Raw genomic sequence first — 13,880 nt, forward strand, 5'->3', positions numbered from 1 at the left:
TCCAAGGCACGGAAACAAACGGGAGGGTATACACGAAAACACGTAACATGTACAACGAACCAGCACAGGACAGCAAACACAGGAAGACTAAATAGGGAGGCAAACAAGGAGGGTAACGAGCAGGACAGGTGGGACAACTAAACCAATAATCAGATAACAAGGGGGAGGGACCAGACAATGACAAGAGCACATGGCCCCAAAATAACAAAACACCCATGTGCATCACAAGACAGGACAGACATGTGACATTACCCCCTCCCTACGGAGCGGCTACCAGACGCTCCATGAGACCAGGGCGGGACGGGAGGGACAGACCAGGGCGGGACGGGAGGGACAGACCAGGGCGGTACGGGAGGGACAGGCGAAGCGGACAGTTCATCAGGCGGCCAGGGCAAAGCGGACAGTTCATCAGGCGGCCAGGGCGGTGAAGACCGCTCGGGCGGCCAGGGCGGTGAAGACCCCTCGGGCGGCCAGGGCGGTGAAGACCCCTCGGGCGGCCAGGGCGGTGAAGACCCCTCGGGCGGCCAGGGCGGTGAAGACCCCTCGGGCGGCCAGGGCGGTGAAGACCCCTCGGGCGGCCAGGGCGGTGAAGACCCCTCGGGCGGCCAGGGCAAAGACGACAGTCCATCTGGCGGCCAGGGCGGAGACGACAGTCCATCTGGCGGCCAGGGCGGAGACGAACAGGGTGAAGACGACCACTCGGGCAGCCATGGCGGTGAAGACCAAGGCGGAACAGGAACAGACCCTTGCTCAGGAACAGTCACAGACACCACCGGCTCAGGAACTGCAACAGCAACAGACACCACCGGCTCCGGAACTGCAACAGCAACAGATACCACCGGCTCCGGAACTGCAACAGCAACAGACACCACCGGCTCAGGAACTGGAACTGCAACAGACACCACCGGCTCAGGAACTGCAACAGACACCACCGGCTCAGGAACTGCAACAGACACCACCGGCTCAGGAACTGCAACAGACACCACCGGCTCAGGAACTGCAACAGACACCACCGGCTCAGGAACTGCGACAGACACCACCGGCTCAGGAACTGCGACAGACACCACCGGCTCAGGAACTGCGACAGACACCACCGGCTCAGGAACTGCGACAGACACCACCGGCTCAGGAACTGCGACAGACACCACCGGCTCAGGAACTGGGACAGACACCACCGGCTCAGGAACTGGGACAGACACCACCGGCTCAGGAACTGGGACAGACACCACCGGCTCAGGAACAACAACAGCAACCGGCTCAGGAACAGCAAAAGACACCGGCTCAGGAACAGCAACAGACACCGGCTCCACCGGCTCAGGAACCAGGGCGAGCAGCTCGGGCGGGGCCGGCAGGGCGAGCAGCTCGGGCGGGGCCGGCAGGGCGAGCAGCTCGGGCGGGGCCGGCAGGGCGAGAAGCCCGGGCGACGCGGCAGGGATGGCAGTTACCTCCGGGCTGGTCTCTGGGTTAGAAACCACCAGACGACCCGATGAAGAGGCTCTTCTCCTTCTCCTCCTCCGTCTCCGGACCACCGAAATCGGAACCACCAGACCCGATTCAGGAACAGCAGACACTGGCTCCGACTCAGGAACAGCAGACACTGGCTCCGACTCAGGAACAGCAGACACTGGCTCCGACTCAGGAACAGCAGACACTGGCTCCGACTCAGGAACAGCAGACACTGGCTCCGACTCAGGAACAGCAGACACTGGCTCCGACTCAGGAACAGCAGACACTGGCTCCGACTCAGGAACAGCAGACACTGGCTCCGACTCAGGAACAGCAGACACTGGCTCCGACTCAGGAACAGCAGACACTGGCTCCGACTCAGGAACAGCAGACACTGGCTCCGACTCAGGAACAGCAGACACTGGCTCCGACTCAGGAACAGCAGACACTGGCTCCGACTCAGGAACAGCAGACACTGGCTCCGACTCAGGAACAGCAGACACTGGCTCCGACTCAGGAACAGCAGACACTGGCTCCGACTCAGGAACAGCAGACACTGGCTCCGACTCAGGAACAGCAGACACTGGCATGTCTAGGATCCGAGCCAGACGCTCCAAATAGTCCATCATTGCCTGGGCGGCCCCACAAATGGTCATCTCTAGATCTGTCTCACACTGGTCAGACGGGATGTGAACGGTCTCTGACTGGGCAGACGGAACGCGCATGGCCTCTGACTGGGCAGACGGGACGTGAACGGTCTCTGACTGGGCAGACGGAACGTGCACGGTCTCTGACTGGGCAGACGGGACGCGAATGGCCTCTGACTGGGCAGACGGGACATGAACGGTCTCTGACTGGGCAGACGGGACGTGCACGGTCTCTGACTGGGCCGGCGCAGATCTCCTCCTCCTCCTCCGTCCTCCCCGACGGACGCCTGAAGACTCGAGGCTGGCTAAAACCACCGATGACGTCCCAACGCTGGACGGATCCAGTGACGATGAATTACTCTCCAAATTCCTTTGGGCGCACATAGCAAAATATTTGAATAGGGAGATCCCATTCTCCCTCTCCGCCGGACAAAGTTCGCTCCGCTGAATCCACATGTGGCTGGTTCGTTCTGTCACGGTAGGGAGACGAGAGGCGTAGATTCAAACGCAGAGTGAATTTATTTGGATGACAGACAAGAGGGTATAAATTCCAAGGCACGGAAACAAACGGGAGGGTATACACGAAAACACGTAACATGTACAACGAACCAGCACAGGACAGCAAACACAGGAAGACTAAATAGGGAGGCAAACAAGGAGGGTAACGAGCAGGACAGGTGGGACAACTAAACCAATAATCAGATAACAAGGGGGAGGGACCAGACAATGACAAGAGCACATGGCCCCAAAATAACAAAACACCCATGTGCATCACAAGACAGGACAGACATGTGACATAGAGTTAATAAAAAAAAACGAACAGTGGAAATGAGCAGTTAACATATGCGTGTCTAGCATGAGTGTGTGTGATGGGGACAGCACTTTATGTCTTGTGTTAGTTTAGGGCAGCTATTCCGCCTGAATAGTGAGTATATTGTGTCTTTAACCTCTGGAGAGTGTTTTATCATTACAGATGAGTTAAGGCAAGTGACAAATTATAAAGAAGGCAAATGCTGAGTGAATCTGATGAGAAGATGATAGAGAACATGGGACGAGCTTTAAGTTGATTGGTCGTCACGCTCCGTCTGGTAGTAATTACTTTTGTCATTTATGAAGTGGATTTGAATTACTTTTGGATAAGTTTAGGTATTTATATAAATTGGAATTGTGGAGTTGTAGATCATGGGTTGAAATAAAAGAAGATGTTATAGATTTGACAGCAACAACAAAGATGTGACGCATTGGCTAAGTCAATATCAAATTATGCAGAGAGCCATTTATGATTATCGTAAACAGGAGGAGAATGTTTTTTTGACTGACATTGACCAAGTCTGTACAGCACGACCTGACGACTTTTAAAAATGGTTGCGAGACAAAACAGCAGGCCTGAAAAGCAGGATACGCAGTGAGAATGAGGGCCGTTGCCCTTCAAATACTTCGATAAGAAAATGAAATTGTGGCTTTAAGTGAAGAATGTAATATTTTTGTTTCAGAGACAGAGAAAGATGTCTGGAGGAAATTTGTCTGAAGACACTATGTTAAATGTTATGTTAAATTGATGATCGAGTTGTGTTGACCATCAAAAGGGGGATGGTATAACAATTGCCAAATATGGGTTATTAAGGGGTAATCGGGTAAAGCCCTGAAAGAAGCCTTTCTTCTGCCTAACAAAATTGCTGTCTGGATTGTTTCAACAGGAAACGCCAGGACATCGAAGGCCATGGAAACTACGTACTTTACTATCTGACAATAACCTCGAAATTTGTTTTTTCTTTACAGAGAGCATGCAGGATTGGGAGACAGGGCAAAATGTGCCCAATGAAATAATGGCAGAGCATAACTTTAAAATTTTCCTTTTGCAGAATGTCAGGATGGATTGCATCAAGCTGAACTGATTCTGTTTTCCAAATGTATGAATATTGACTTGTTAACGATATGTGTTTTTCAGGGGAAAAGGACTCTGACTCTAATAAGCAAGAAATGTCTAATAAGCAAGAAATGTCTAATGATAATATGTTTCAGTTTGTAAACAGATGGTGAAAATTCCACAGGTCACACCAAAAGGGACGAGGGAAAGACAAGCGGTCACTAACAAAATACTTAAAGTCTCCATTCACAGGTGACAGCGAGCAGGAAATGGTTCATTCCAGTGGGGGTGCGGTGGTGATCTCAGGAGATCAGTGTGACACCTGGGTCCAAGCCTTCTCACCTACAGGCCGCAACCATCTCAGGAGTCCATGGGGCGAACGAGATGATCAACACGCCTGGAGGAGGATGTGGACCAACTAATGGTTTAAGAATGTGTTTTTGTGATGATTTTGAGGATTTTATCTGATTATATTGAAATAGAGCTTAGTATTGATATTGGTATATGACAAATGATTTGATTGGTTACTGATTCATTAGAAAATATTTAAGGCAAAGGTTTTCAGGAAGAGAAGATCTATTAATTAATTTAAATTATAGGGATTATTATTGAAGCTTATCAAGTAGAACCACTGCCTGATTGATTTAAAAGTAAAAGAACAAAATATGGTTAGGGAAATGGATATGGGGAAAATGTTGCATGTGTATGAGTTATGATTGTATGTGTTATTCTGATAATTTTGTTATTCAGGGGTGAAATGAGAAAACTGGAATGTCTGTTCAATTGGTGAAAATGACAGTCTATCCGAATGATGATGAACAAAATTATGCAGATGATTCAAGTAGAGATTACAGTTAAATGTGTTGATGTTTTCTTTTTCTTTCTGAGAACGATTGATATGTAAGGAGGGTCAAAAGCAGCAGTCATCCGTGTTACGAGATGGCGTACAAGGACAGGGTTTTGAAACTGAGGGATTTTTTATTTTTTATTTTATTTTAATTTTTTATGCTTTTACCATTTGCATTTTATCTGTTTGTTTTACTACTGTGTTATAACTATTTATTCCTTACTAGTGTGACTGAGGGCATTAGTAAATTGTTTACTTGCTTGCTAAATAATTATGGGGGCTTTCCCCCACAAAAACAGCCTTATGCTTCTTCATTCTAAACTTTTTCTTCACAGGTTCAAGGGGAGTGATTTTTTAATGACTTGAACTTGCATTTATTATTACTATTATTACAAATGTTTGATTTATCAAAGATCAGAGAATGATAAACAGAGAGGAGTTGTGGTGGCGATTTAATGATATTCATTGATCTTTAGTAAAATATAGATGATTCAAAGAATGTCACATGTGTGTCTCTCACTTGTAGTGAGAGAAGATGATGTTTATGTACCTGGGAAGGCAGAAGGGAGAGACACTCCAGAGAACAGACGAACAAGGACCTCTGACCTAGATGTCAGAAGGCCATTTGATGCAGGGGGGGCTTAGTGACGAATCTAAACTAGTGTTATGGCTTTCTTGTCTATGGAAAATTACTGAATGGAAGACTACTGGGAGGAAGGCTCTGGCAAGAAGACCTTGGGAGCGCTAGGAGATAAAAGCTGGTTCAGTCTGTCTGGGGGGGTGTCACTCTTCTGCACAGGGTAACAACTGTGTATTAGACTGCTCCTATTCTTGCAAGAATAAATACTTCTATTTTATAATTTGACTCTGAGTCTCCCTTACGCAGTGATGTTTGTTTGATGAATTTTTGCCACAACACTGCACACACAATAACACATGACAACAGGCATTTTATTATCTGCTTGTGGCATCCTGCCAACATCATTAGCCTGAAGCCCTGATGTTCTTACAGTAAATCTTTAGACTGTCAGCTTTCGAAACTATCACTAAAGTGATCTCACAAGATTCTGTGCATATTTTGAGGGCCGCATATGACACCTATGCTGTTCCAGCTGAAAATTAAGATTTGTTATAAAGTTATGTTACATTCATGCTGTTGATCATATTCATATTTTATTCCAAGTGCAGATAGTTGCCTTGTTGGCAGAGGTTTGTGTTCACAGTAATAATGTGGTTCCTTTGTTGATTTCTTGAAATTAAACCTCCTTTTATACTTTCATATGCCGTAATACATACCCACTATAATATCTCAGATCTCTCGCACAGCTCATTCAAAAGTCATAAGTGATCATTGCAGGCTACTTTAGATGAATATATGCTGGCTGTATATAAAGTACCTAAAGTATAGGAGCTTTAACCATTGTCAACTTTCTAAAAAATCATATTTTTCTGTGGGAATCATAGCATACACATTGTGAAATCGCCACCCAGTAAAATGATGACGTTTTCTCATGAGTTTGAGTTGAATATTGACTTCTTTGATGGGCCAAAACAAAAAGGAAAGAACCGTCAAAAGATGAAAATTAAAGAGGTTAATTAAAAATGAAACAGACCAGAAGGATATAAATCAAGATTGTCATTCTTCTGAAATATTTCGTAAGACTGTGAAACGCTCTTATACGGTAACCTCTAAAGAAGAATGAGGATGACTCACAGTGGCAAAACAGGCTCTCTCTCTCTCTCTCTCTCTCTCTCTCTCTCTCTCTCTCGCTCTCGAAGAAGAAGAAGAAGAAGAATTTGAGTAGGCCTAACTATATTTGATTATTTTGTTAATGTAGTGTTTTTTGTGTAGTTAATAAAAGATGTGTTAAAAAGAAAAAAGAAAAATCTCTCTCCCTCTCTTTCTCTTTCTCCACAGTTGCGGTCAGAATGATTGGCACACCTTGTAAATATATGATCAAAGATGGCTGTAAAAGTTAATCTGCAAGAATTGAAAGTGGGGGGAAACCACATTACCGGTATACCTGTGAGTAAAGGTGTGGTGTGTTTAACTTTTAATTGTCTGACTAAGAGACTACATGCTCGAAACGTTGCCACCTGTGTGTGTCTACCATTACATTTTTCACATTTTTGGTGAATTTTTTTATTTTTTTTATTTTTTTATTAATTTCCTTGTTGAGCACCCAATTTGAGCTACATATTGCTATGTCGTGGATCTCCAAAGCATGTTGCCCTCAATTACTGGCACCCAAAAAAAATTAATGAGTAAAATATCTCTGAAATATATTGCCATTAATATTTTTAAAAAATGAGCACACCATGGGTGACTAGGAAAATGGAATTGTCTAGCTATGACTTGTTTCACATGAGTATAAATATGAGGAAACACAAAGGCAAAGTTCCCTTAGTTCCCTGAGTTAAACCTTCACAAATGGAAAGTGGCTCTAAGTGGCTCTAAGTGGCTCTAAGTGGCTATAAGAAAATAGCTAAAGCATTGAAAATTCCCATTTCCATCATCAGGGCAATAATTAAGAAGTCCCAACCAAACTAAAGAACTAAAGACTTACGAATCTGCCTGGAAGAGGACGTGTGTCTATATCGTCCTAAAGCTCAGATGGGTTTGGTGCAAACATGGGTAAAAAGTGCCCACGGTTAGATATAATGCTTTAATGTTATGGGCCTTTTTTTTTCAACACAGGCTCATTGGAAAAACCTGTTGCAAAATTTTAGCAAACCGCAAAATACGTAACAATACATACAAATTACTGCAGTTTCCAACAGAAATGAACACTAGAGGCAGTACAACAGCAAGCACTTTTAATCGTTTTCATACACAATTATGATTACAGGGGCAGATTATGGATTAATAAAGACTTTTTTTCACACGGCTCGTTGCACAATTATGTTATTACCTCAAAAAACTTTTTTACCATAGTGCATGATTTGTAAACTAATATATTTTGGAGTTTTCATCAAAGCTCCAGCTCCATATGTAGTACTGACATACTAAGCTTTCTCTGTAGCTCAGAAGGTAAAGAAATGTGCTTGTGAAGCGGAGAGCTCAGAGACCGTCACAGTCACCAGCTCAGTCACCAACTCTGTAACCTGTCTGCACTACACTTCCCAGCATCCCTTCTGGTCCCCACCTGCGCTCAGTCGGCCATCACCACACCTGCTGCTGATCATCACCAGAGACTGATTCCTCAACACAGCCTGTCAACCTGCCTCACCCTCACATCAGTGTCTGGTCCCGTCAACGTTACTGCTACGTAAACAGTCAGACTTCTTACCTGAACACTCACTCAGGTTCCTTAAGTAGGTACATCGAAGATGTTCTACGGTTATGTGGATTACCTTACACGATAGAGGAAGCCACTCCAGGTTCTCGTCCCGCCGAGACTACCCTTCCAGAGCCTCTCAAGATGGCTGCCGCCATTCCAGAGCCTCTTGTTCAGATACATGGATTCTAGCAAATACCAACAGATTTAAAAAGTCTAAACCTGCTAGAAATCTTATAATGGGCCATGGTTGGATCTTCCATCATTTGGACAATGATACAAAACAAAAATCAAAATGAACACAATGTTTCACTGAACACAAAATTAAGCTTCTGCCATGTCCCCAAGCATGAATCCTATAGAAAATGAGTGGGCTGAACTGAAGAGGAGAAGCACTAACATGGATCTGGGAACCTGAAGCATCTGGAGAGATTCTGTATTAAGGAAGGGTCTCTGATCTCTTGTCAGGTGTTCTCCAAACTCATTATTGGAGAAGACTCAGAGCTGTACCTTGGCAAAAGGAGCTTGCAAAATATACTTATTTTATTTATTTATTTATTTATTAACATGTCTTTATTGCGAGGATTAACCCCTTGAGATGAAACATCTTGTTTTCAAGGTGGTCCTCCAGTACATCAAAGCAAAAAAAAAGAACCAAAACAGCAGAGCAAATATCACAATCAAAGACAGCACGACAAAACACAACAACACACACACACCAGTTCACAATGCTCAACCCCACCCAGCACGAACCCCACAAGTGACATGACAGAAAAAACAACCACATGACTAGCATTGCACAAGGTCAAGGACTAAGAGGAACACAAACAAGAACATTGATGATGATAATAACAATAATAATAAAAAAATAAAATAAAAAAAAAGAGGACATAAAAATTAAAAATAGTAAACACATGACCAATAAAGTCCAAGGTCAAACAAGCAAAACTAGAAACAAAGACAAATGTTCCGAAGATGTTCCCCGATAGCTCTTCGAAACGCTGTAAGTGAAGTTAAAGAACGGATAGAAAATGGAAGATTATTCCAATCATATGGAGCCTTAAAACAAAATGCATATTTCCCTACCTGTCTTTTAACTCTAGGAACAACAAAAAAGATCTGATCATTGTGTCGCAGGCTGTAAATTTATTTATTCAGGATACTTAATAAAAAGGAGGCAATAATTATGGCCAATTTGTTTTGGAGAAAACCATGTATTTCATAATGAGATCAACCCTCTACTTTCATTTATTTTATTTTATTCAATGAAAGGTTAGATTTTTGCTAAATTTTTTGAATGAAAGATCAGAAAGATTAACAATGCAAATTTATTTTTACAGCCATGTTTAATTATATTTATCAGTGGTGTCAATAAATCTGTTGTCGTTTGAAGTTATTGCTCCAGTACTAATGAACTCTTGTTTTTATGAAACCTTATATGAAAACCTATTTAACACCCAGAAGTGTTTACCTGTTGATATAATCCAAATAAACTTCAACTTTGACAACCATTTACTTAGGTTACTTTGCCAACTTTTGGAAGTCGATAGCTTATAAACTAATTAATAAATACATTTTTACTAACACATTTTTACTAATTTTAAAGGTTGGAAAGGAAATCACAATCATGAACTGCTTTTCACAGGATGGTTTGAGATTGGGACTTGAGAGGTGAGAGGGGTGATGCTAAAAAGGAAAGAATGTGATCATTCAAGTACTGACAGCCATGTACTGGAACGTATGACGAATAACACCTAGCAATGTGATCAGATGGGTTTGATGTAGGAATGTAGACGAGTGGATGAAAGGTGAACTGCGAAGAGTATTTAAGGTGAGGATGAAGCCATTCATTATTTTTCTGAATACTCACGGGTGAATCAAGTCGAAGAGGTACAGTAAGACCTTAACCTTATTCTAAAGGATTTAATTTCTCGTATCAAATTCAATTAACTTATAATAAGGTTAAATTCTGTTAGCAGCATTGATTTCCATTGTAATGATTTCTTGTTTGATTTAGATGATTGTCCTGCTGGTAACGTTCCTTGCTGCTCTTCTGTGCCCCGTCCACAGTGGGGATTCAGATGGTTAGTGTAACTCATGTTCATCTTAATTTACTCAATGAATATCTATTATTATTTTGCATGACTCCTTTAGGCACTAAAGGCTCTTGAAACTTTTTGATCAGAATTTTTGCGGTTTCATTGGTTATATATATTAATGCTGTCATTTCATCCTAAACAGCATGGTGCTATAACCAGCCATCATGCAGTAAGTGTGATTTATTTATTATATTATAAAATATGCCACTAAAACTTAATATCTGCATATAACTTTATATAAATCTTATTATAAAAAATGCTATATTTAAAACTTGTTTTTTTTTTATCCCTGATTTGTAATAGATTCTACAACCTGGTCCCAAAATTATACAAAATCCTGCAATGGATCCAGTCAATCTCCCATTAATATTGTGACTGCAAATGTTCAGGGAAATTCTAACCTGACCTCATTTAACTTCACTGGTTTTGATGACAACTCCACTTTCCTGTCAATCGCTAACACAGGCGAATATGGTAAGGAGCACTCAGCTATTATGTTTCTTAAGATCTAGCATGACCGACTAGCAGTTAGTCAAGGGAGGGTTAGTATTTCTTTTCAGTATCAAACGTTTTTATGTAACTGACTTTAAAAAGTTAGGAACAGTCTTAAAGAGAAAAAAAAGATGAGTAACCTGTAAGACTAGTCTAAGCAGTTTATGCAACCACCCCCTGGTATGCAGCTGATATTATCTGCATTTGTTCAATGCACATAGTACAGAAAAACCTTGATTTTTCCCCCTCAGGATTTGTTTGTCTTTACAAATTATACTGTAGTTGCTAAAATTATATATTTATATATATATATATATATATATATATATATATATATATATATATATATATATATATATATATATATATATATAGTAGATGTATTCAAAGTGGCTTCCAAATGAGGAATACCTGCTAACAAAAGTTATCAGTCTTTAGAAGACGATAACATGATAAGCATCACTTTAAAAAGCTCCAGAATTGCTCAGAAAAGTACAAAAGTATGTGCAAGCACAGAGATCTAAGTGATAAACTGTTAGACAACAGAAGGATGAAAGTTTGAATCCTCTTTGTTTTTACCATGAGATTTACAAACTACATTGAGGGAACTTAAATTTGCTAAATATGTAGTACTGTGCAGATCAAGCATGAGTGATGCACAATGTCTGTGTATTTTATGGACTTTGCATCTAAGGCTCTGTTTTCACCTAGTATTAAGATGAGTTTTGGTCGATCAGATCACAAGTAGACGAGGGAGACACATACCCGTTTACACTTGGTGTTTTAATCCGTCTCTTTTATCCACTTCTGTCCTGACTTCTTCGGGGGGAGGGTCTATGGGCGGGTAAATGTATGGATTTTTTCAGATCTTTCAATCTAATGGACAAAATAAGCCCATCATTGCCCGAGGACGACTTTCGTTTCTGCACTGACAGCCGCAAGACCAGCCGAACGCTGTGAGTGTGTGTAAGAAGAGAACATTGTTACAGAGAACATTGTGCTTGGGACGTTTTTCATCTTCAAACCAAACTCGGGTCTCCAGCCGACAAAGTTTAAATCCCGTCTGGCTAGAGCTCTTCCCATAATGTTTACGCATTAGGTCAATAGATGGTCTTTTGTGGCTGTTCGAACACATTCGACCACGTGAGCGTCAAAAAAGTGGACTAGCTCAAAACTGTTATACCCACGTTTACACCTGTATTTAGAGTCGTCCATTTGTGATCCGATCGACCAAAACGCATCTTGATACCAGGTGTAAACAGCGCCTAATATGTCCTTTGTCTTCACAGTGTTGGTCACCCTGAATGGTAGTAAAATGGCAGTGCAAGGAGGTGATCTTCCAGCTAAATACAATCCCGTACAATTCCATCTCCACTGGGGTAACGGCAGCGCCTCGAATGGCTCCGAACACACTGTGAATGGCAAACAATACCCAATGGAGGTATGAATGAATTAATATTCCCTGCACATGACCTTCATTATCCCAAATACATTATCTTTATATGTCTGGTTCTCTTTCTCAGCTGCAAATTCTGAATGTCAATTCAAAATACAATGCGACTTTGGCAGATGCTCTTGCTGCTAATGACAGCACAGCATTGGCTATTCTCAGTTTCTTCATTGAGGTGAGCAAGGCCATATTTATTATATCCAGAGAGAAGCGGAAACCTTAAAGTATATTTACTCCATGGCTTGGTTGTGTGCTCATGACTGTATTATATTTTTATTTAACCGACAGGGAGTGGCACAAAACCAAACAAATAGATGGACTAACCTAGCATCCTTGTTGGGATCCATCACTGTTTCAGGTAAATACATAGTTTATTATTGATTGCTTACACAAAAACGAACATTTTGTCTTCATTTATTCATGACCCTCATGTCATTCCAAATCTATCCATCCCCATTGGAACACAACATAACATATTTTGAAGAATGTTTCAAATGTTTTTGTCAATACATTGTAACTGTATGGGGGGTCTTTTGTGCACTTCATACCATTAAAAACATTTTATATTTAGGTAATCTCTCTTCATCATCAATATGATTTAACAACAAACTAAAGATGGCTAAGTAGTTTCCTTAATCCCTCTTGGCGTTTTTGTGTATTTAGGAAATTCAGTCCCAATTAATCAAACATCAATGAACAGTCTGCTTGAAGGGGTGGACAGGACTAAATATTACCGGTACCAAGGCTCTTATACCACACCCAACTGCAGTGAAGTTGTGATTTGGACTGTGTTCAAAGATACCATCAAAGTCAGTCAGGACGTGGTAAGTCAAGGCAACTCCATAGTTGAGTAATTCATAAAAATCATATTAGTCTATTTCTGGATGACAACATTCTTCAAATGAACATTTTCCTTCAAACAGATCAACAGCTTCACCGCTATCAAGTTCAAAGGAGTGGGCGTTTCAGGTCCGGCGAATATGACCAACAACTTCAGAGGAGTTCAGCCCTTGAATGGCAGAAATGTGACATCACAGCCCTCATCTGCTGCCACACACACTATATCTATCATCACAGTTCTTCTCTTGTCAATTTTGATCTGACACCACTGGTTTCTGCAGAGCTGCTTTATAGCTGAATCCACTTTTTCATAATTGATGAATTTTGCAACATTTGACACAGAACTGAATCATTGAAGTGATGAAGTTATGACGTGAATAATGACACTCTTCTGTAGTGCTCCTTACAGCATTTACAACTAATATTATTATTCATAATTAATTAACATTACACCGGTATTGAACTAAACTGAATCAACACTGAACTGGCTTCAGTTGAATAATGAAATTTTTTTCTAAAGATTTGCTTTATAGAATAATTGTATTGATTGCATCATTGATCATTGGTCCTATTTTCCTGTTTATCTCTGTAATGCTGCTTTGAAATAATCTGTATTGTATACAGTTCTATAATAAATATATCTTGACTTGACAAGCTTATTTTATTCATTTATATATCTTGTACATTGTCTCATCTTTATTGATTGTGTTTGATCATGGTTGAAGTTTGCTGTAATCAATTATGTTTCTATCCAAAAAACATAGGTTAAAACAGATGAAATCATATAGACTGCTAATGTTTTATATGAAGCGCATAATATCTGTAATTATATTCAACATTAGATGATTATGTAGTTTTCAAGAGGATCTATGTTTTAAGTTGCATGAAAAACCTCAGTTATTAAAATTACAACA

At 41.3% G+C, this 13,880-nt stretch overlaps 1 protein-coding gene across 1 annotated transcript; it reads left to right on the forward strand.

Moving 5' to 3' along the window:
• The first annotated feature begins 9,924 nt into the window (after nt 1-9,924).
• On the forward strand, nt 9,925-13,640 carry LOC306989196 (carbonic anhydrase 4-like). The gene is made up of 9 exons (XM_079594635.1): nt 9,925-9,975; nt 10,103-10,169; nt 10,327-10,353; nt 10,488-10,658; nt 11,966-12,117; nt 12,200-12,301; nt 12,415-12,484; nt 12,790-12,950; nt 13,050-13,640. Exons 2-9 carry the CDS (start codon nt 10,103-10,105, stop codon nt 13,227-13,229), a joined length of 930 nt encoding a protein of 309 aa, XP_079450761.1. The 5' UTR covers nt 9,925-9,975; the 3' UTR covers nt 13,230-13,640.
• Nucleotides 13,641-13,880: the final 240 nt, after the last annotated feature.

This window comes from Phoxinus phoxinus (assembly GCF_949152265.1).
Source record: "Phoxinus phoxinus genome assembly, chromosome: 21".
NCBI lineage: Eukaryota > Metazoa > Chordata > Actinopteri > Cypriniformes > Leuciscidae > Phoxinus > Phoxinus phoxinus.

What these genes read in the sequence shown, in the direction of transcription:
- LOC306989196 (XM_079594635.1), top strand. Translation starts at nt 10,103, where the DNA reads ATGATTGTCCTGCTGGTAACGTTCCTTGCTGCTCTTCTGTGCCCCGTC. An exon ending in CGCTAACACAGGCGAATATG is followed by an intron (nt 10,659 to 11,965) that starts GTAAGGAGCACT and finishes TTGTCTTCACAG; the next exon opens with TGTTGGTCACCCTGAATGGT. An exon ending in TCAAAGTCAGTCAGGACGTG is followed by an intron (nt 12,951 to 13,049) that starts GTAAGTCAAGGC and finishes TCCTTCAAACAG; the next exon opens with ATCAACAGCTTCACCGCTAT.